At 45.1% G+C, this 20311-nt stretch overlaps 1 protein-coding gene across 1 annotated transcript in view; it reads right to left on the minus strand.

The window, feature by feature from the left end:
- Positions 1–18911, minus strand: part of LOC308120088 (gamma-aminobutyric acid receptor subunit rho-1-like) — a 54573-nt gene extending 35662 nt beyond the window's left edge. The window contains exons 1-5 of the mRNA XM_080480489.1: positions 18352–18911; positions 12757–12804; positions 12291–12397; positions 11598–11665; positions 9498–9721 (exon numbers count right to left, since the gene is read on the minus strand). Of these exons, the coding sequence (XP_080336615.1) occupies positions 9498–9721; positions 11598–11665; positions 12291–12397; positions 12757–12804; positions 18352–18458 (554 nt within the window). The 5' untranslated portion in view covers positions 18459–18911. The remainder of the gene's footprint in view (positions 1–9497; positions 9722–11597; positions 11666–12290; positions 12398–12756; positions 12805–18351) is intronic.
- Positions 18912–20311: the final 1400 nt, after the last annotated feature.

Raw genomic sequence — 20311 nt, forward strand, 5'->3', positions numbered from 1 at the left:
AGTATTTCCTAGTAAAAACCTCAGGAGACAGAATACACAGCAAGTTTAAGACATTTTATTCCAGTATTCTTGAAAGAAGAGACAAAGTCACAGTACAACCTTTCCAATAAACACATAAGACATGCGTACATGACAATTACATTTTGTTGGAGCTCAATTTAATATAATTCTAATTTTAATTCAACAAACGTAACGGCTCCCAGTAAGAGAAACATACAAACCTCTTCCCAAATCCTTCGATGTGACGCTTCTGAAAGTAAAGAAAAGGGATTTGCATTTCACAAATAACCTCTGAGTGAATGTAAACAACAACAAAAGATTGGAATGCATGATAAAGTAAAACATTAACATTTTTAACATTAACATTCCTGCAAAGCAACATGGAAATTTAATCATCAGAATTTTAATAATCAGTTTCATAGTTTCCGTTCAGAAAAAGATCAACAAAGGAAACTTACCGATGTTGATGGCGTCCTCCTTTAGAAGACAATCCTGTCCTTTCTCTGGCATGTCCTCCTTTAGAAGACAATCCTGTCCTTTCTCTGACATGTCCTCCTTTAGAAGACAATCCTGTCCTTTCTCTGGCATGTCCTCCTTTAGAAGACAATCCTGTCCTTTCTCTGGCATGTCCTCCTTTAGAAGACAATCCTGTCCTTTCTCTGACATGTCCTCCTTTAGAAGACAATCCTGTCCTTTCTCTGGCATGTCCTCCTTTAGAAGACAATCCTGTCCTTTCTCTGGCATGTCCTCCTTTAGAAGACACACTCCTGTTCTTTCACTGGCATGTCCTCCTTTAGAAGACAATCCTGTCCTTTCACTGGTATGTCCTCCTTTAGAAGACACACTCCTGTCCTTCCACTGGCATGTCCTCCTTTAGAAGACAATCCTGTCCTTTCACTGGCATGTCCTCCTTTAGAAGACAATCCTGTCCTTTCACTGGCATGTCCTCCTTTAGAAGACAATCCTGTCCTTTCACTGGCATGTCCTCCTTTAGAAGACACAATCCTGCCCTTTCACTGGCATGTCCTCCTTTAGAAGACACACTCCTGTCCTTCCACTGGCATGTCCTCCTTTAGAAGACAATCCTGTCCTTTCACTGGCATGTCCTCCTTTAGAAGACAATCCTGTCCTTTCACTGGCATGTCCTCCTTTAGAAGACAATCCTGTCCTTTCACTGGCATGTCCTCCTTTAGAAGACACAATCCTGTCCTTTCACTGACATGTCCTCCTTTAGAAGACACAATCCTGTCCTTTCACTGGCATGTCCTCCTTTAGAAGACACAATCCTGTCCTTTCTCTGGCATGTCCTCCTTTAGAAGACACAATCCTGTCCTTTCACTGGCATGTCCTCCTTTAGAAGACACAATCCTGTCCTTTCACTGGCATGTCCTCCTTTAGAAGACACAATCCTGTCCTTTCTCGGGCATGTCCTCCTTTAGAAGACACAATCCTGTCCTTTCACTGGCATGTCCTCCTTTAGAAGATACAATCCTGTCCTTTCACTGGCATGTCCTCCTTTAGAAGACACACTCCTGTCCTTTCACTGGCATGTCCTCCTTTAGAAGACACAATCCTGTCCTTTCTCTGGCATGTCCTCCTTTAGAACACACAATCCTGTCCTTTCACTGGCATGTCCTCCTTTAGAAGACACACTCCTGTCCTTTCACTGGCATGTCCTCCTTTAGAAGACACAATCCTGTCCTTTCACTGGCATGTCCTCCTTTAGAAGACACAATCCTGTCCTTTCACTGGCATGTCCTCCTTTAGAAGACACACTCCTGTCCTTTCCCTGGCATGTCCTCCTTTAGAAGACACACTCCTGTCCTTTCCCTGGCATGTCCTCCTTTAGAAGACACACTCCTGTCCTTTCACTGGCATGTCCTCCTTTAGAAGACACACTCCTGTCCTTTCACTGGCATGTCCTCCTTTAGAAGACAGAAATCATGTCCTCATCTCAACCATCAATTAAAGCAACACATAAATCAGTAAGATGACCAAAATGACACATAACTGCATACAGAGCTGCATCAGGTAGTTAATAGTAATACTATCAAGAAGAGCAACACTGATAATACATTTTTGTATTATATTACAAACAATTAACCAATATACAAAACAGTATCATTAGTTTTTTAGAATGTGTAAATATTATAGTGTAACTACAAATAAACCCTGCTGAATCGCAGTACATTTGTAATTATTGTTTAGTTTTTAATGAGTATTCTTCTCTCCTGAAAAAAGTTTCATTTAATGTGATGACTGAGCTCTGAGGACAATCTGCAGGTGTGCTGCTTCTGACAGCAGGGGGCGCTGTGAGACTGTGGTTAAATCAATGAAAAGATGCGATTTCATGTACTCAGTGACGTTTCTAGATGTAAATACTTGGTGGGGCACGATTTTATTTAGGTCAAGTGACACTATTGAATTCCAAAGTAAAGAGTGTGCACAAAATTATAACAACCATATAGGAGTTGATCCCGTAATAATGTTGAGCCATGGAAATAGCCCATCCAAAAAAAAGAAATTCAATAGAAAAAAAAATAAAATATATATATATATATATATATATATATATATATATATATATATATATCAATGATGGGGTTAGAACCAGGTCATAATGGTTCACAGCCTGAGCATGTGCACTTTACTGCATGCAATACACACTGCACGGTGCGAGAGGGGCTAGCTACACTAATGCAATACACACTGCATGGTGAGAGAGGGGCGAGCTACACTAATGCATTACACACTGCATGGTGAGAGAGGGGCGAGCTACACTAATGTAATACACACTGCACGGTGCAAGAGGGGCTAGCTACACTAATGTAATACACACTGCATGGTGAGAGAGGGGCGAGCTACACTAATGCAATACACACTGCACGGTGCAAGAGGGGCTAGCTACACTAATGTAATACACACTGCATGGTGAGAGAGGGGCGAGCTACACTAATGTAATACACACTGCGCGGTGAGAGAGGGGCGAGCTACAGAGGGGCGAGCTACACTAATGTAATACACACTGTGCGGTGAGAGAGGGGCGAGCTACACTAATGCAATACACACTGCATGGTGAGAGAGGGGCGAGCTACACTAATGTAATACACACTGCGTGGTGAGAGAGGGGCGAGCTACACTAATGTAATACACACTGCATGGTGAGAGAGGGGCGAGCTACACCAATGCAATACACACTGCATGGTGAGAGAGGGGCGAGCTACACTAATGTAATACACACTGCATGGTGAGAGAGGGACGAGCTACACTAATGTAATACACACTGCATGGTGAGAGAGGGGCGAGCTACACTAATGTAATACACACTGCATGGTGAGAGAGGGGCGAGCTACACTAATGCAATACACACTGTATGGTGAGAGAGGGGCGAGCTACACTAATGTAATACACACTGCTTGGTGAGAGAGGGGCGAGCTACACTAATGCAATACACACTGCGTGGTGAGAGAGTGGCGAGCTACACTAATGTAATACACACTGCGTGGTGAGAGAGGGGCGAGCTACACCAATGCAATACACACTGCATGGTGAGAGAGAGGCGAGCTACACCAATGTAATACACACTGCGTGGTGAGAGAGGGGCGAGCTACACTAATGTAATACACACTGCGTGGTGAGAGAGGGGCGAGCTACACTAATGTAATACACACTGCATGGTGAGAGAGGGGCGAGCTACACTAATGTAATACACCCTGCATGGTGAGAGAGGGGCGAGCTACACTAATGTAATACACACTGCATGGTGAGAGAGGGGCGAGCTACACTAATGTAATACACACTGCATGGTGAGAGAGGGGCGAGCTACACTAATGTAATACACACTGCATGGTGAGAGAGGGGCGAGCTACACTAATGTAATACACACTGCATGGTGAGAGAGGGGCGAGCTACACTAATGTAATACACACTGCTTGGTGAGAGAGGGGCGAGCTACACTAATGCAATACACACTGCATGGTGAGAGAGGGGCGAGCTACACTAATGTAATACACACTGCATGGTGAGAGAGGGGTGAGCTACACTAATGTAATACACACTGCATGGTGAGAGAGGGGCGAGCTACACTAATGTAATACACACTGCGTGGTGAGAGAGGGGCGAGCTACACTAATGTAATACACACTGCGTGGTGAGAGAGGGGCGAGCTACACTAATGTAATACACACTGCGTGGTGAGAGAGGGGCGAGCTACACTAATGTAATACACACTGCGTGGTGAGAGAGGGGCGAGCTACACTAATGTAATACACACTGCGTGGTGAGAGAGGGGCGAGCTACACTAATGTAATACACACTGCATGGTGAGAGAGGGGCGAGCTACACTAATGTAATACACACTGCATGGTGAGAGAGGGGCGAGCTACACTAATGTAATACACACTGCGTGGTGAGAGAGGGGCGAGCTACACTAATGTAATACACACTGCACGGTGAGAGAGGGGCGAGCTACACTAATGTAATACACACTGCATGGTGAGAGAGGGGCGAGCTACACTAATGTAATACACACTGCACGGTGAGAGAGGGGCGAGCTACACTAAGGCACCATCAGTGTGGATCAGGAGGAAACAAGCTGAAGCAGCAAGAGGAGACCAGGAACCAGGGAGGACAGTCCTCACACAGTAATTATGTCCTATATAAGAGGAAGTTTTATTCACAGACAAGAAAATATTGTAGATAATCTTAAAGAATTAATAGCATACTTTGCATGCAGTTCTTTCTGATGACACCAGGTGGGGCTCAGACCCACCTGCCCCTAATGACCAGCCGCCCCTACATGTACTGTATATCATGAATTAACCTGGTACAACGCTACTCACCTCAGCAGCCGATGAAGCAACTTCAGCTTGGAGGTGATTGGAGTTGATGGTCCGTCATGTAGGTGGAGAAGCCTCGCTCTGATGGAGATCATCTTCTGACATTTCTCTCTGAAAATCCTCTAATTTCACCCAAAGTCATACCGTTGGGTTTCAAGTCCACTATTACGTTGGCGCAACCGTCCAAAGACATTTTTATAAGTTTTTAATCATTAAATTTATACAAGGGGACAGCCAGATGAGTCTGGACAGTGCAGCAGCAGCAGCAGCAGCAACAGAGAAGAAGAGACTCGACTTCTGGCTTTCACGGCAAATCAAACTTGAAATAAAGAATTACGATCGTATTTTATTTCCTGATTTTTGTTTAAGAAACGCATATCGGGAAACAGGAATGACCCGATTTCCATTTTTCGATTTCCAATTTTAAAACGAAAAACAGGAGACGGCTCGTCTCTCGTTTATCGTTTCCCAATATCAAATCAAAAAACGAAAATCAGATGATTTCCGGTTTTTTGTTCTCCGACATAAAAACAAAAATCGAACGGCTGGAAGGTACAAGGACCGAGTATCTCAGGTGTTGGTCTCTCATCTTTTAAAAGCTGCTGTTTTTCCTCAGAAGACAGAGAGAGACAGAGACAGAGAGAGGGACAGAGACAGAGAGAGACAGAGAGAGACAGAGACAGAGAGAGGCAGAGACAGAGAGAGGCAGAGACAGAGACAGAGACAGAGAGAGACAGAGAGAGGGACAGAGACAGAGAGAGGCAGAGAGAGGCAGAGACAGAGAGAGGGACAGAGAGAGGCAGAGACAGAGAGAGGGACAGAGAGAGGCAGAGACAGAGAGAGGCAGAGACAGAGACAGAGAGAGACAGAGAGAGGGACAGAGACAGAGAGAGGCAGAGACAGAGACAGAGACAGAGAGAGGCAGAGACAGAGAGAGACCGAGAGAGGCAGAGACAGAGAGAGGGACAGAGACAGAGAGAGGGACAGAGACAGAGAGAGGCAGAGGAGGGACAGAGACAGAGAGAGGCAGAGACAGAGACAGAGGGAGGCAGAGAGAGGCAGAGGCAGACAGAGACAGAGATAGAGATAGAGATAGAGAGAGACAGAGATAGAGACAGAGAGAGACAGAGACAGAGAGAGACAGAGATAGAGACAGAGAGAGACAGAGAGAGGCAGAGACAGAGATAGAGATAGAGAGAGACAGAGACAGAGACAGAGAGAGACAGAGATAGAGACAGACAGAGACAGAGATAGAGACAGAGAGAGACAGAGAGAGGCAGAGACAGCGATAGAGACAGAGAGAGACAGAGAGAGGCAGAGACAGAGATAGAGACAGAGATAGAGACAGACAGAGAGAGACAGAGACAGAGAGAGGCAGAGACAGAGAGAGACCGAGACAGGCAGAGACAGAGACAGAGAGAGGGACAGAGACAGAGAGAGGCAGAGACAGAGACAGAGGAGGGACAGAGAGAGGCAGAGACAGAGATAGAGAGAGACAGAGAGAGACAGAGATAGAGACAGAGAGAGACAGAGATAGAGACAGAGAGAGGCAGAGAGAGGCAGAGACAGAGATAGAGATAGAGAGAGACAGAGAGAGACAGAGATAGAGACAGAGACAGAGAGAGACAGAGATAGAGATAGAGACAGAGAGAGGCAGAGACAGAGATAGAGACAGAGAGAGACAGAGAGAGGCAGAGACAGCGATAGAGACAGAGAGAGACAGAGGCAGAGACAGAGATAGAGACAGAGAGAGACAGAGACAGACAGAGAGAGACAGAGAGAGACAGAGACAGAGACAGAGATAGAGACAGAGAGAGACAGAGACAGAGAGAGACAGAGATAGAGACAGAGAGAGGCAGAGGCAGAGACAGAGATAGAGAGAGACAGAGACAGAGAGAGACAGAGACAGAAATACAGGAGAGATTTTCAGTTTGTTACTTTTTAAATCCCATATTTGTTGTTTCAGTGCTGCTTTGGTTTCTCTTCTTATTTCATCCATTTGTTTTTAATTGTGCTCTGTTGTATTTGAAGTAAAAAAAACTGCAATATTAATTAACTTGTTATTACTATTGTTGTAATCTCTGTTCTAATACACCAGTTAGATGCCAAATAAACAAAAACGAATGAATTAACTGACCAACCAGTGAGAAAAGTGACGTGATGAGGAAATTCCTCTGATGTATGGTGAATCAGAAAGTCTGTTTCTGATTCTGTTTCTTTAAGTCAGAGATCAGAGGTGAAGAACACTCCTCCACTCAATCCTCCACCCAATCCTCCACTCAATCCTCCACCCAATCCTCCACTCAATCCTCCACCCAATCCTCCACTCAATCCTCCACCCAATCCTCCACTCAATCCTCCACCCAATCCTCCACCCAATCCTCCACTCAATCCTCCACCCAATCCTCCACTCAATCCTCCACCCAATCCTCCACTCAATCCTCCACCCAATCCTCCACCCAATCCTCCACTCAATCCTCCACCCAATCCTCCACTCAATCCTCCACTCAATCCTCCACTCAATCCTCCACCCAATCCTCCACTCAATCCTCCACCCAATCCTCCACCCAATCCTCCACTCAATCCTCCACTCAATCCTCCACCCAATCCTCCACTCAATCCTCCACCCAATCCTCCACCCAATCCTCCACTCAATCCTCCACTCAATCCTCCACTCAATCCTCCACCCAATCCTCCACCCAATCCTCCACTCTTCTAGTCGCAGTATTATCAGACAGTTATTACCAATATCATTTTCCATCATTCCTGAGTTCTTACTGTGACCTAATGCATGTGAAGATGGTTCTGGAATGGTTCTGACGTTCCTCATGTTCCTGAACTTCTTTTTGGTTCCAATGAATCTTCAGGAAGATGAAGAACCAGCTGTACTGGTGAAGTTAGTAACTGAGCGTGTGGATTAGTAGTGATGTGTTGATGTGTTCTACAGAGTGTCAGCATTCGCTCCCTGCAGCATCCTGCTCTCTGATCAACTCCATGGAGGTTCTCTGAATGCTGAGCGCTCTGGAGTGTGTCCACTGTTCAGTAGCTGCTGGGAGAAGAACTGGGGGGGGGTGGAGTCATGGGGGGGTGGAGTCATGGGGGGGTGGAGTCATGGGGGGTGGAGTCATAGGGGGGTGGAGTCAGATGTTTTTAAACTCAGTTGCTGATCTGACTTGTTCTACGCCCTGTGTGAACACCTGCCTCCACCAGACACACCTGAGACGGTGGTTCTCATGTCCTCTGCTGCTCGGTGCGTCCTGGCAGCTGGACACGTCTCTCAGCAAAATCCACAACTAATAGAACAAATTCTCCCGATTCGCCACATTCCTGACAGATTAATGAAAGAAAAATACGATCTGGTGCATTGCAGCCTGCAGCAGCGCGGCGGCCTGCAGCGGCGCGGCGGGGCCTGCTGCGGCGCGGCGGGGCCTGCTGCGGCGGGGCCTGCTGCAGCGCGGCGGGGCCTGCTGCGGCGCGGCAGCCTTGTGCATGCACGGTTCCTTCTCAGTGTGGACGCAGTGTGGTGAGGGTCTCCTCTGGTCTGACTGCAGGAGGGAGGGAGGGACTGTCAGACTGACCGCAGGTCTGTCTTCAGGACGGGGGAGGGGCTCACAGCAGGACCCGCTGCTCGTTGATAAGTAACTGCAGAACCATACCTGCTTTCACGTCAGAGTCGCTAAACATACTAGAAAGTCGCCAATAACACCAGAAAAAGTCGCTAGATTTGTCGCTAGTTGCTTTTCACAGAAAAAGTCGCCAACAGGACCTGAAAAGTCGCCAGATTTAGTGACAAAGTCACCAAGTTATTAAGAGTGGGACGAGCTGTGGTGGAGCTGCAGAAGCTACTGACGCTAGCAGCAGGAGGAGCAGGGCCATAGACCTATAGAACTCACAATTATATAGAAGTTAATGAGCAGGAGTCTACTTCTAAATTTCTATGTGCTCCATCTCTTCTTCTGAGTTTTTGGTGTGTTTGGTGAGTCACAGCGCATATGTACTACATGCCCTGAAGTCGCGTGTTGAGCCGCGTTCATAGTGACGTGTGAACAGAAACTTTTTTGAGAACCCCAGGGAGAAAAAAGATCGTTTTGGCTCTTGTGATGTGGCCTCAACCAATCCCAGACCTGCTCCCTCTAATAGTGCGTTTGGGTGACACAAAAAAATAGGAACTAACAAACATAATCACAAAACCATATCATTGCAACAAGAACACAACTGCAGAGAAGTTACACTATTTTTGTCATTAAGTTAAAAGATATATGGCAGGAAGCCCCGCCCATTTTCTCTGAGTTTATAGGAAAACCGTTTTCCTTTTTGATGTTGAGACGGTGGGGGGTGTTGTCGGCAGCTGCTGAAAGTAACTAAAATGTTACTTGTATTCTAACTTAGTTACTTTTAAAAACAAATAATCAGTAAACTAAGTTAGTTTTAAAAGTAGTAGCTAGTAATCAGTAATCGGATTACTTTTTCAAGGTAACTGTGGCAACACTGTGTGTGCGTGTGTATATATATATATATATATATATTCTTTTTTTTTACTTTTGTTCTTGAAGCTATGTTACAAGATTTTCCCCCTGCAAGTATTTCTATTCTATTCTATTCTATTCTATTCTATTCTATTCTATTCTATTCTATTCTATGCTGTGTGTTAGTGCTCACCTGAGGCTGTACAGCACATTCCCATCAGGATACACCCTCAGCATGACGTTGTCTGTGGTGGTGTCATGGATGAACGAGCGCTTCGAGTGCACAAAGAACATGTCAGGAACCCAGATCTTCTTCACCAGTCGGCTGTCGAAGGTCATGCTCTGGTTGTTGGTGCTCTGGAACGACAGCCTCTCGTCCTTCCAGTAGTGTCGCAGGTACAGGGTCATGGTGAAGTCCTACCAGGGAAAAACACCATGAGAGGAGGAGCCAAGCATTCGGCTCATGGATCAGAGCTGGCTCGCCACAGCTCCAGTCTGGACAACCAATCAACACAAAACAGCTTCAAATTCTCAACAGAAAAGCTCATTGTCTTATTGCTAATGCAGGGGCAGGGGCAGGGGCAGGGGCAGGGGCAGGGGCAGGGGCAGGAGCAGCAGCAGGAGCAGGGGCAGGAGCAGGAGCAGGAGCAGGGGCAGGAGCAGGAGCAGGAGCAGGGGCAGGAGCAGGAGCAGGAGCAGGGGCAGGAGCAGCAGCAGGTGCAGGGGCAGGAGCAGGAGCAGGAGCAGGGGCAGGGGCAGGGGCAGGAGCAGGGGCAGGAGCAGGGGCAGGGGCAGGGGCAGGGGCAGGGGCAGGAGCAGGAGCAGGAGCAGGGGCAGGGGCAGGGGCAGGAGCAGCAGCAGGAGCAGGGGCAGGAGCAGGAGCAGGGGCAGGAGCACGAGCACGAGCACACTGTGAGGAGGAATTATTGAAACATGTTGAAGGCATCAGAAATCATGAGTCATCCAACTTTAAACAAAATCCAAATGAAGAGAAACACGGTCTCTGAGAGGATTGCAGGTCTGCACAATAAAGAAAAGACACATTCAGGTAATTCGGGCGGCATGGCTCGGTTGGTAGAGTGGTTCTCTCTCTATTGGAAAGTTGCAGGTTCAATTCCCATTCCCAGTGTGAAAGTGAGTGGTTGGTGGTGGTTGGAGGGGCCGATGGCGCAGACTGGCAGCCTCGCTTCCGTCAGTCTGCCCCAGGGCAGCTGTGGCTCCATGTGTAGTTTACTACCATCCAGTAACGAGGGAATGAATAATGCAATGTTAAGTGTTTTTTAGTTTCAAGAAAAGCGCTATATAAAACCAATGCATTATTAATTTGCTGCATTTTTAACTGCAACTAAATCTGATAAAAAGAGAAAATACACGCCTTCTTACTAAATTTAAACTTTTTAAAGTTTTCATGTAATCGTACTTCTTTGCACTGGACACAGAGAAGGCATTCAAAGTTTTAGTCATTAGGTGGATATTGTGCTGTTATTTCACTGGTTCAGTCACTCCAGGTCAGATTGCACTGAATTCTGATTTACAATGAAATGTAGCATTTAGATGAGAAATCACTGAAAGTTATCTTTGATTATTAAAGTGACCTTCTGTGAGAGGTTTGTCATGTGGAGTCATTCATTTTCAGATATTAACTCAATTCATGTTCTGCCTCAGTCTTTTCACATTTTGTCCCTCGAAGTCTGTTTGGGGGCAAATTACAGTAGATTGACAGTTGTTTAGACTTTAGTGAAAACCCTTGCTGTGAAAGCTGGATGGGGCAGCTCTCATCAGGTTGGTGACAATTGTTGTAGATTTAAACAGCTGAAGATCCAGAGAAGAATACGTTTTGGTCTTCACTACATTTCCATGATGCTTTTCAGTGACGTTGCAGCCATCAGTTCAACAGAACATTGAATTCTGTTTTTTCTACTTTTCATTTATTTGTTCTGTTTCTGCTGTCCGGCCAAAATGAAGATACTTTGGATGCATTAATTCCTATTAATTTGATTCTGGAGCCAGACTTTGGACATGGCTGCTTTACTACATGATGACAAATCTCTTTCCACAGTAACAGTCAGACCTGCAGTGACAGGATTTCCATCACAAACGAGCGGAAACAAATATAGTTCTGTCGTAAATGTAATTCAGACTGTAACATTTAGTGGGCTAGGTTCACATGCACACAAGCGATCAGAGTAAAACCTTCCTGGACACAGGTTTAGATCCTGATGTGACCCAGAGGCTCCATTCAGGAGGAAATGTCGTTGTGATCCACGGTGAGACGCAGGTGATTGAAACTCACCATGTCCACCTCAGAGATGGTGTCCAGACTTTCCACCTGAACATCCACTCCAACAGGAATCGGTGGCCCTGAAATAAGAACATATGAACCTCAGGATTGTGTTTGGCTGTGAGTTGATTTGAACCTTTTTCACTGTGGAAACCAAAAACTAGATAAACATAAAGCCATGTCGCATGCCTCCGCCGTCACAGCCAGCTCTGATTCTTCTCCTGACCTATTTTAGCCCTTCTGCTCTGCATCATCATCCTCCAACAATACACAAACGCAATCAGGTCACGGTAATGGATGAAAGTTGATGCAGCGGTGGATGAAATCCAGCTCTTCAGCTGAGATGCAACTGAAACAGTCCACAGATTCCATACAGGGTCCCTTGCTGTGTTTGTCCGCGGCAGATTGTCGTGTGATTAAAACCGGCACGTGTTTCAAAGCAGAAACCCTAATGGCTGCTTTTTTAATCCTTTTTCCTTTTTTTTTCTTGTTTTTTTAACAGCTCTTACGTTCATGGTTCTTTGTGTCAGTACAGAGACAGAGCGAGAAACAGTTAAAGGCAACTACAAAATCTTGATCCCCACTCAATCTTTCAGCCTTCAGAGCTGACGTCAAAGCCTCCAATACGTCAAGACGTATTAACACAGTGGTGGCAGAAACCTGCTCAGCTCCGACATGTCTTCAAATGCACACAAAGCTCCTGACCTCCGAACGCTGGCCTCATGGTAAAGTCGTGGTCGTCTATTCTCAGGAGCTGCTCAGACTTTGTCATGGGAGATTTTGTCATGTCGGGACTCCGCTTGAAAACCGGGCTGTGAAATAACAATGGCAGCAGAAAAACACCATGAGTAGAATGAATACGCCTGCTATATCATTACAACATATTGTTCTCTGAATTCAGAATTTAATCTCACTTACAAAAAAAATCTAATTAGAGTCAAAAGTTTGAGAAGCAAAGTGAAAATACAGCAATTAATTCTAACTTTATTTTCTGAAGTTGGAAGATAAAAAGTCAAAATTAAGAAAAAATAGTCTGCTCAGTCAGAATACTGTGTCAAACGTGGAAATGGTGTCTGTTGACTTCTTCAGATTAAAGTTAAAAATTCAGATGTCGGAATAAGGAAGACAATGTAAAAGAGATATTTTCAGTTCATTGAGTGAGAAAACTTGCCTCCCAGATTTGTGAGCTCCTCCGTCCATCCTGGTGTCTCGTCGCGTCCTGTTCAAAACAAGTTCAAAATATAGATTTCATCTTTTAAATAATCGGATTTCAGTGTTTTGATTACTTATTTCAATATATTTCTTTTTGGGGATAAGTGCACCTTTACTAATGATTTGGGATGTACTACTGACTTCCAGCTGTAGGCTACATCTCAATACTCAGCGTTTAACAGTATTTCATCGTTTGCATCTGAAGAGCCTGAAAACGTATATTTCATCAGTGCTAACAGTTCTGTACCCAGGAGAGGTCTGGGACAGCTTCTCTGAATGATAAAGGGATTTAGATTTGATCACCTGCATATATTAGTATTTATTATTACTTATTGAACTTCATTCTATCTATTCATATTTCAACTTTCACGCTATTTGTTCTGTGTTCTTTTCTGTGTGGAGCTACACTACAAGAAATTCCCTCTGAGATATATAACGTATTCTATTCTATTCTATTCTATATGGATATAATATATTATTTTACATAGTTTTTTGTGACTCTAAAATAATTGAAGCAATTTTCAGGGGAAGACTGAAGCAGAATAGATTAGAAAAATATTTCTTATTCTTGAAAAAGAAAGCTGTTGTTTAAATCTGCATTGTTTGACAGCCACAGTAACTTGAGCGTGTGCGCGGTGCGTACTGCATCTGGTTACATCACATTTCATCCACAAATCACACAAAGGACCAAACACCTTTCCCACACTGCATTTCCTGAGTTCAAAGCAGGCGGGCCACTCACCGTGTAACTTTTCAAGAAAGCTGCTCCCTACACTTGACTTTTTTATTTGTGTCAGGCCACGAGCACAGAGAGGAAACAGAATGAGGAATTCTAAAAACCTTCAACAGGATTAATAGCAGAGCATGCAATGAGAGACACCTAAATCCCTGCGACCAGCACAGACATGCATTAAGGAAATACACAAGAAGAGAGGGGGAGATGAAGGCTGTGCACAAAACAATGATTTGAAAGAAGAGAAGCCAGAGTGTGCAGACCAAAGGTTTGAGTCTGGACTCCCAGCAGCTGGTTCCTAATCCTCTTGGCAGAGATGCCTCTTCAATCTGCTGCGTGCCTCCTCCACGCTGCAGACAACCCGTCTGCACACTGCTCTGCTCTTGTTCTCTGCTCGGCGTGCACACGCAGCTCCAGGCGCTGCATCAAGGTCAACAGGCCACATTTCTGCAGGGGTCACCCTCAATACTGCAGCTGACCACGACACAGGCCCACAAACACAGACACTGGTTGAAAGGGACATAAATGAGGTTATAAGGAAGCTCATTCGAATACAATCTGTTGAAAAGTTGTTAAACTTTTCAAAATCACAGATTTTTCACCGTTTCCATCTGCACAATGTTTCTAAATACAATAAATGTCTGTAAGAGCCTGTAAGAGGTCCTGTTGTCTCCTTCTATGAGACTTGTTGCTCCACAATAACGTGTGTTTTCTACACAAAAAGCCTGGTGAAGATGGTTTATTGAAAACACGCTTTGTTTGTTGGATTCTGGTCCTGTGATTGGCTCATTGCTGTTAGTTTAAGGAAATCTGCTCACTTGTCCAATCAAGAGTTAAAAAGGTGTGAGCAGGCCATTTGCTGCTGTTCTCAGGACTCGGGCCCCCTTCACACCACAACATTTCACGTGACAACACCTAATCAGTTAAAGAAAAGGAGAGTGTTTATACTGCAGCAGCGGACACAGAGACAACGATGTAGTTAGTATACCTGGCCACAGGAGGGCGCTGTTGCTTGATTTGGTAATGAAACTACACAGACGTGTGTGAAGAGAACAATACACTATAAAGGTGAAGTAATTGGCACGCACCCAACAGGCTCCGTAGCCTCCATCAGTCTCTGCAGGAGGGAATAGCGACCATGAAAGAATCTTTCCACCTTCAGAGCCGGATTAAAAACTTTGCGGATTCAGTGGATCCGCACACTGGTGCCGTGTAAACCAACCAATACGAATACAGACCCCCCAAAGTTTTGTGGGGTCTGTATTCGTATTGTTTGTCGTGTAATCAGGGCCTCAGTGCGTCCCCAGGAAACACTCATGTCTAAACCCAATCACAGAATATCCTTTTTCTTTGGGAGCACATTCCCAGGTGGCTGCAGAGCAGAACCAGTCCTCTGAGGGAGTTTTGGCGCTGGGCCTGTGTGGCTCCCTGCTTTACATGCTGAAACACACTGCAATAGATGGGGGGTTTTGTGACTTGAAGTATAGCTGACATGTTGACATTACCAAAGCCTCTGGACACCACAGAGTGTGGACGATGTGGCACTCATTGTTCATTTGAAAAGAGTTTGATTTGTTTCAGCTTTCTTCTGCCCTCAGCCGGTGTTTGGCTGAAAGTGGCTTCAGTTGTTATGTCCTGCCTTTAAACATGTTGTTCTCTTTGAAATTATGCATTTCTTTGAAATAAAACATAGAGAAACCTGACCAAGTCCAATTTGTTGGACTGAGGAGGGATTTAAGTGAACACGTAGTTTGCACATTCTGTCTTCAGGCAAAGCGTGATTCATGTTTCAATATCGAAATGTCCCCAAAATCATCATGCAACCACTTCAAATGATCCTTTCAAGCTCACAAGGGCTTTCTCCTCTGATGCTTTCTTATGTGGGACTTTGCTGGTCCGACACAAATCCTCCCTCCTGCCTCGGCTACACTCCTCAAGGCAGCAGGAAAGTAATAGCGTGAAAATTCCCACAAAGCCCACGCCAGCAGCGGCAAGCGCCTTGGAAGATTCACACTCAGAAGAGGAAGAGAGAGGAGGAGGAAGAGGAGGAGAGACAATGAGGAGGAGGTGAGATAAGGAAAAGGAGGAGAGATGAGGAGGGGGAGGAAGAGGAGGAGAAACACAGGGAGGAAGAGTTTAGTTTCCACATGAGAGTCAGAAATGTTACCCCTGGTTGAAGAGGGAAGATAGATTCACATTTGGTTTGTATTCACACCCTGTGCATGTCAGGAGAGAGGAGAAGGAAGAGGAAGAGGAGGAGGAGAGGAGAGGAGGAGGAGGAGAGGAGGAGAAGAGGAGAGGAGAGGAGGAGAGGAGAGGAGAGGAGGAGGAGGAGAGGAGGAGAAGAGGAGAGGAGAGGAGGAGAGGAGAGGAGAGGAGAGGAGGAGGAGGAGGAGGAGGAGGAGGAGGAGGAAGAGGAAGAGGAGGAGGAGGAGGAAGAGGAGGAGGAGGAGGAGGAGGAGGAGGAGGAGGAGGAAGAGGAAGAGGAGGAGGAGGAGGTGGAGGAGGAGGAGGAGGAGGAGGAGAAGGAAGAGGAGGAGGTGGAGGAGGAGGAGGAGGAGGAGGAGGAGGAGGAGGAGAAGGAAGAGGAGGAGGAGGAGGAGGAGGAGGAGGAGAAGGAAGAGGAGGAGGAGGAGGAGGAGGAGGAGGAAGAGGAGAAGGAGGAGGAGGAGGAGGAGGAGGAAGAGGAAGAGGAGGAGGAGGAGGAGGAGGAGAAGGAAGAGGAAGAGGAGGAGAAGGAGAAGAGAGAAGAGCGATGTCGATGGACTTCTAACGAGTCCAAAACTCCCAAACAGTGAAGCAGATGGATGGACTGCAGCTCGGGGGTCCTCACTACCACTGCACTTCTCATTCAGTCAGTCAGGATGTGTGATGGAAGATATTTGAAATGAAGCTTCATGCTTTAGTCTGAGCTGATTGCTGTTGGACGGCGCCTCTGATTTATAAATAGCTGTTGTAGCATGACAGTGACGGTGTGTCTCGGCGGAGGGATTATGATTTGACAGGGTTTATTGAATATATTAATGCAGTGCTGATAGCATTATGGAGTGTGCAGTGTTCCTGGAGAAATCTTATCTTCATCAGAGATTATAACACTGGAGGCTGAAGCTGCACTCTGCTGATATTCCTCTGGAAGCATCAAGTTATTCTCCAATATACAGAGAATAAAGCTATTTCTGAGAACTTCCGCTTGGCTGTTCTTTTCTATTCATGAGTATCGAAGCTGAGACGTTTTGTTTGCTCCCAAACCGAACGAGCCATGTATTCACATGATCAAGGATCTTAATACATTTCATACAGCATCAAATAATGCAAAAGAATACAAGTCTCCCATGCATGTTGTTGTTATCTGACCACACATCACTTCTCCTCTCAAAGTATTTCTACTCGAGTAGAAAATTATGGTTTTAGTCATTCTGCTGATAATCATTTTATTTAGGTCAAAATGGCAAAGTATGCAGAGTCCAGAAGGTGTTATGTGAATATTAGTTAGATGTAGTTTTTAGTAAAAAAGTAACTCACTGATGAAATCTGAACGTTATTAATCATCTTTGTCGTCTCTTTTTTCTGCATTTCTTCCTGTTTGTGTCAAACTCACGACTGTACTCTGACTGTGAGCATGAAGATGGATGCTGCTGTACTTTGTCCTCTCGTGAATCGTCTTTTCCTTTCTGATTGACGCATAAAAACCAAGAACAGACAAAACATTGTGCTTTTCAAACTACTGCAGCTTTTACAAAAATGAGCCCAATACTTCAGATTGAAGGAGGTATTTTTGTAAAGTTTACATAGACAATTTGATAGAATGGAGCTGGACCTTTGACAGAGCCGCACACGCAAAATAATCAACGAGGCAGGTTTTCAGTTGACGTATCAGAAATATGTTTGATTAACGTGAGCATATTGAGTTTCTTGTTGTTAAATGGTTCATTCTAAAACATGTTGTTCAGACAATATGAATAAATTGGATTCAATCTACTTAATATGAATAGATCAAAATGTGTGACATGATTAAATTCCATTAACTCAACAAATTATTTTTGTGTTTGTGGAAATGACTGAGAATAGTTATTGTTCAGTGCAGTGAGAAACATCCAGTTTAGAAAGTGTTTGAGCAGGAAGATGTGAAATGGGCTGTCTGCTATTTCAATACATCAGCCATAAAGGGTCAAATATGACAAATGATACCAAAGTCCTTAGGAAAACAATATTCTTATAATCCTGTAGATTCCAAAACATAGGGATTAGGTATTGTTTATTTCGTTATGCGTCAATACGCACAATAATTTGTGGAAACAACATTTTGTCCAGGATAAGTATGTCGGATGGCAAACAAACACAGACAACCCTTTCTATTTAAATCACTTTCGATGTTGAAGGCAGTTCAATCCACAGCATGCAGGAGCGCCGACGCTTTAATGTGTCCAGATCTGGTTCAGTGCCCACTGAAACATCTCATCCAATGGATGCATTAACAAGGCAGCAATTAGCCTAAATAATCACCTGGAAATGACATTGACTACAACAGCTGGCGGAGGGGAAACGCTCACTGGGCCAAGAGAACAGAGCTTCAGAAATAGATGTGGGGATTTAGGTCTCCCTCACACATCCAATCTGCTGTCTGAATAAGTGTGTTTCAGAGGGGGAGGGGGGTAGAGGTGACACAGGATACACTGGACTAGACCCAAAACACATATTTACCACAATGTCTTAGAAGCATTTTTTGAGAAACAACCTTATCAAATAGAGTTTGTGGTCAGATTTTATGATGAAACAACCACAACATAGGAACTCCAGTTGGAATTGAGGCACAAATCTCACCTGGTCTGTTTGTAGGTTTCCAGTTTGTGACCTCTGGGCTGGACCATCATTCCAGCAGCACCCAGCAGCCAAACCCAGAGGAGGAGAAGCAGTGCATCCACCTGCATGGTTCACATTCCCCGGAGGACGGACCTCTGCTGTCAGTCAGAATCTGCTCTGCCTTCCTCACACATCCCGTCTCCGGCGCCGAGCCGACAACAGCAGCAAAACAGCAGCAGCAGCAGCAGCGATGCTGACTATTCTATGGCCTGAGTGCAAAACATCCTACGGTGCTTAATCTCCACAGTGGGAAAAGCAATTTTGACTAAACCCGTAAATCCTTGAGCGTCAGATGGTCCAGATTTGATCCCTGCAGCAGCGGATGTGCCTTCCTCTCTGTGCTCTGCTCCTCTCTGATATTCTGCTCTCTGCTGTGCTCTACTCCACTTTGCACCGCCCAGAAACACCAATTCTCATGATGCAGCATGCTCACTTGTAAGGTCACCGCTTTAGAGCTGCAGCTCACAGAGTCACAGAAGAGCTGCTTATGCTGCTCGGAGATTCATCTCTGCTCTGTTGACAGGCTTCGTCAGCCGGAGAGGGGGCGATGTTGCTGCGCCTGATGATTATTTTCAGGCGATTCACAGCTTTGGGAATATTTTGGAATGCTCCCTAAAATGCTTGCACAGGTAGATGTGTCTCCAGATTGAGCAGGAATGAGGCTGACGCAGTAAACTGACACATCTTTACTGAAAAACCCTCCATCATGTTTTTATTTCATTTCAAGGCTGTTCCAGTATCCTTTAGGACCATTTAGGATTCAATCACAATATTGTCTTTATATAAACCTGCGCTGAACATCAGGTCAGGAGACGTGTTATTAGTGTGTGAGAGAGTGTGTTACAATGTGAGACAGAGTGAGAGCGTGTGAGAGTGTGCTATAGTGTGAGATAGTGTGCAGGGTGCGAACTACGAGGGGGCCGGGGCGGGCTCAGCCCCCCTTAATGAGACAGGAGCCATGAAACATGATTTGTGAAAGTTTAGGGGGTCTAAAAAGCATTGGTAAGATATAGTTTTTTATTATGCATTTCCTTTTAGTTTTTTGTTTGTTTTCAGTTTTGTCATGATCATGTGTAAAACTAGGCTATTTAAGGACCGAGCAGAAAGGCCGAGTCAGTCTGACAGGACCCTATTGTATTTGTAATGTTTATTATTATTATTATTATTATTATTAGTTTTGCAAAAAACCTGTATAAAAAACCCTAAACATGCTCAAAAACTCAACAAATTGCTTTAGTTTGGCTTTGGCATGCTCATTAACACTGGATACCATTATAAGAAAATGTACAAATGAACACCCAGAATGCTAAAATGTCTCTCTAGCGCCACCTAGAAAAACCAAAACCGCCACCACGGCCCGTAGAAATGTTGTAGAGAGATCAAACCAAAACTCAATTGTTCATCTCATCGAGACCTAAAAATCACGCGCTCCAACCTAGGATCTAAATCCAACAGGAAGTTTTGCCAATTTGCCTTTCAAAGTACGATTTCCTACCAAAACCGGCCCTCAACCTCTGAAGGAGAATACATTTGACCCCCTAAACATGCTAAATGACTCACCAAATTTGGCACGCTCATTAACACTGGATAACATTATAAGAAAATGTAAAAATGAACCCCCAGAGAGCCTAAATGTGCTCTCTAGCGCCACCTACAAACACTACAACGGCCACCAAAAACGCTTAAATGTGACCACGACCTGTAGGAATGCCGAACCAAAACTCAATTGTTCGTCTCACCGAGCCCTACAAATCACATACTGGAACCCCTGAACTAAATGCGACAGGAAGTCCGCAAAGCTGTACAGAAACAGCAGCCACACCTGGCTTTTCCACACCTTCAAAGAAATTGTACTCACGGTGAGTACAGGATTCCAGCTGGTGGCGCCACTGAGCCTGTTTTATTCTTGACGCGTCCGCGA

Source organism: Lipophrys pholis (assembly GCF_963383615.2).
Source record: "Lipophrys pholis genome assembly, chromosome: 14".
Taxonomy (NCBI): Eukaryota; Metazoa; Chordata; class Actinopteri; order Blenniiformes; family Blenniidae; genus Lipophrys; species Lipophrys pholis.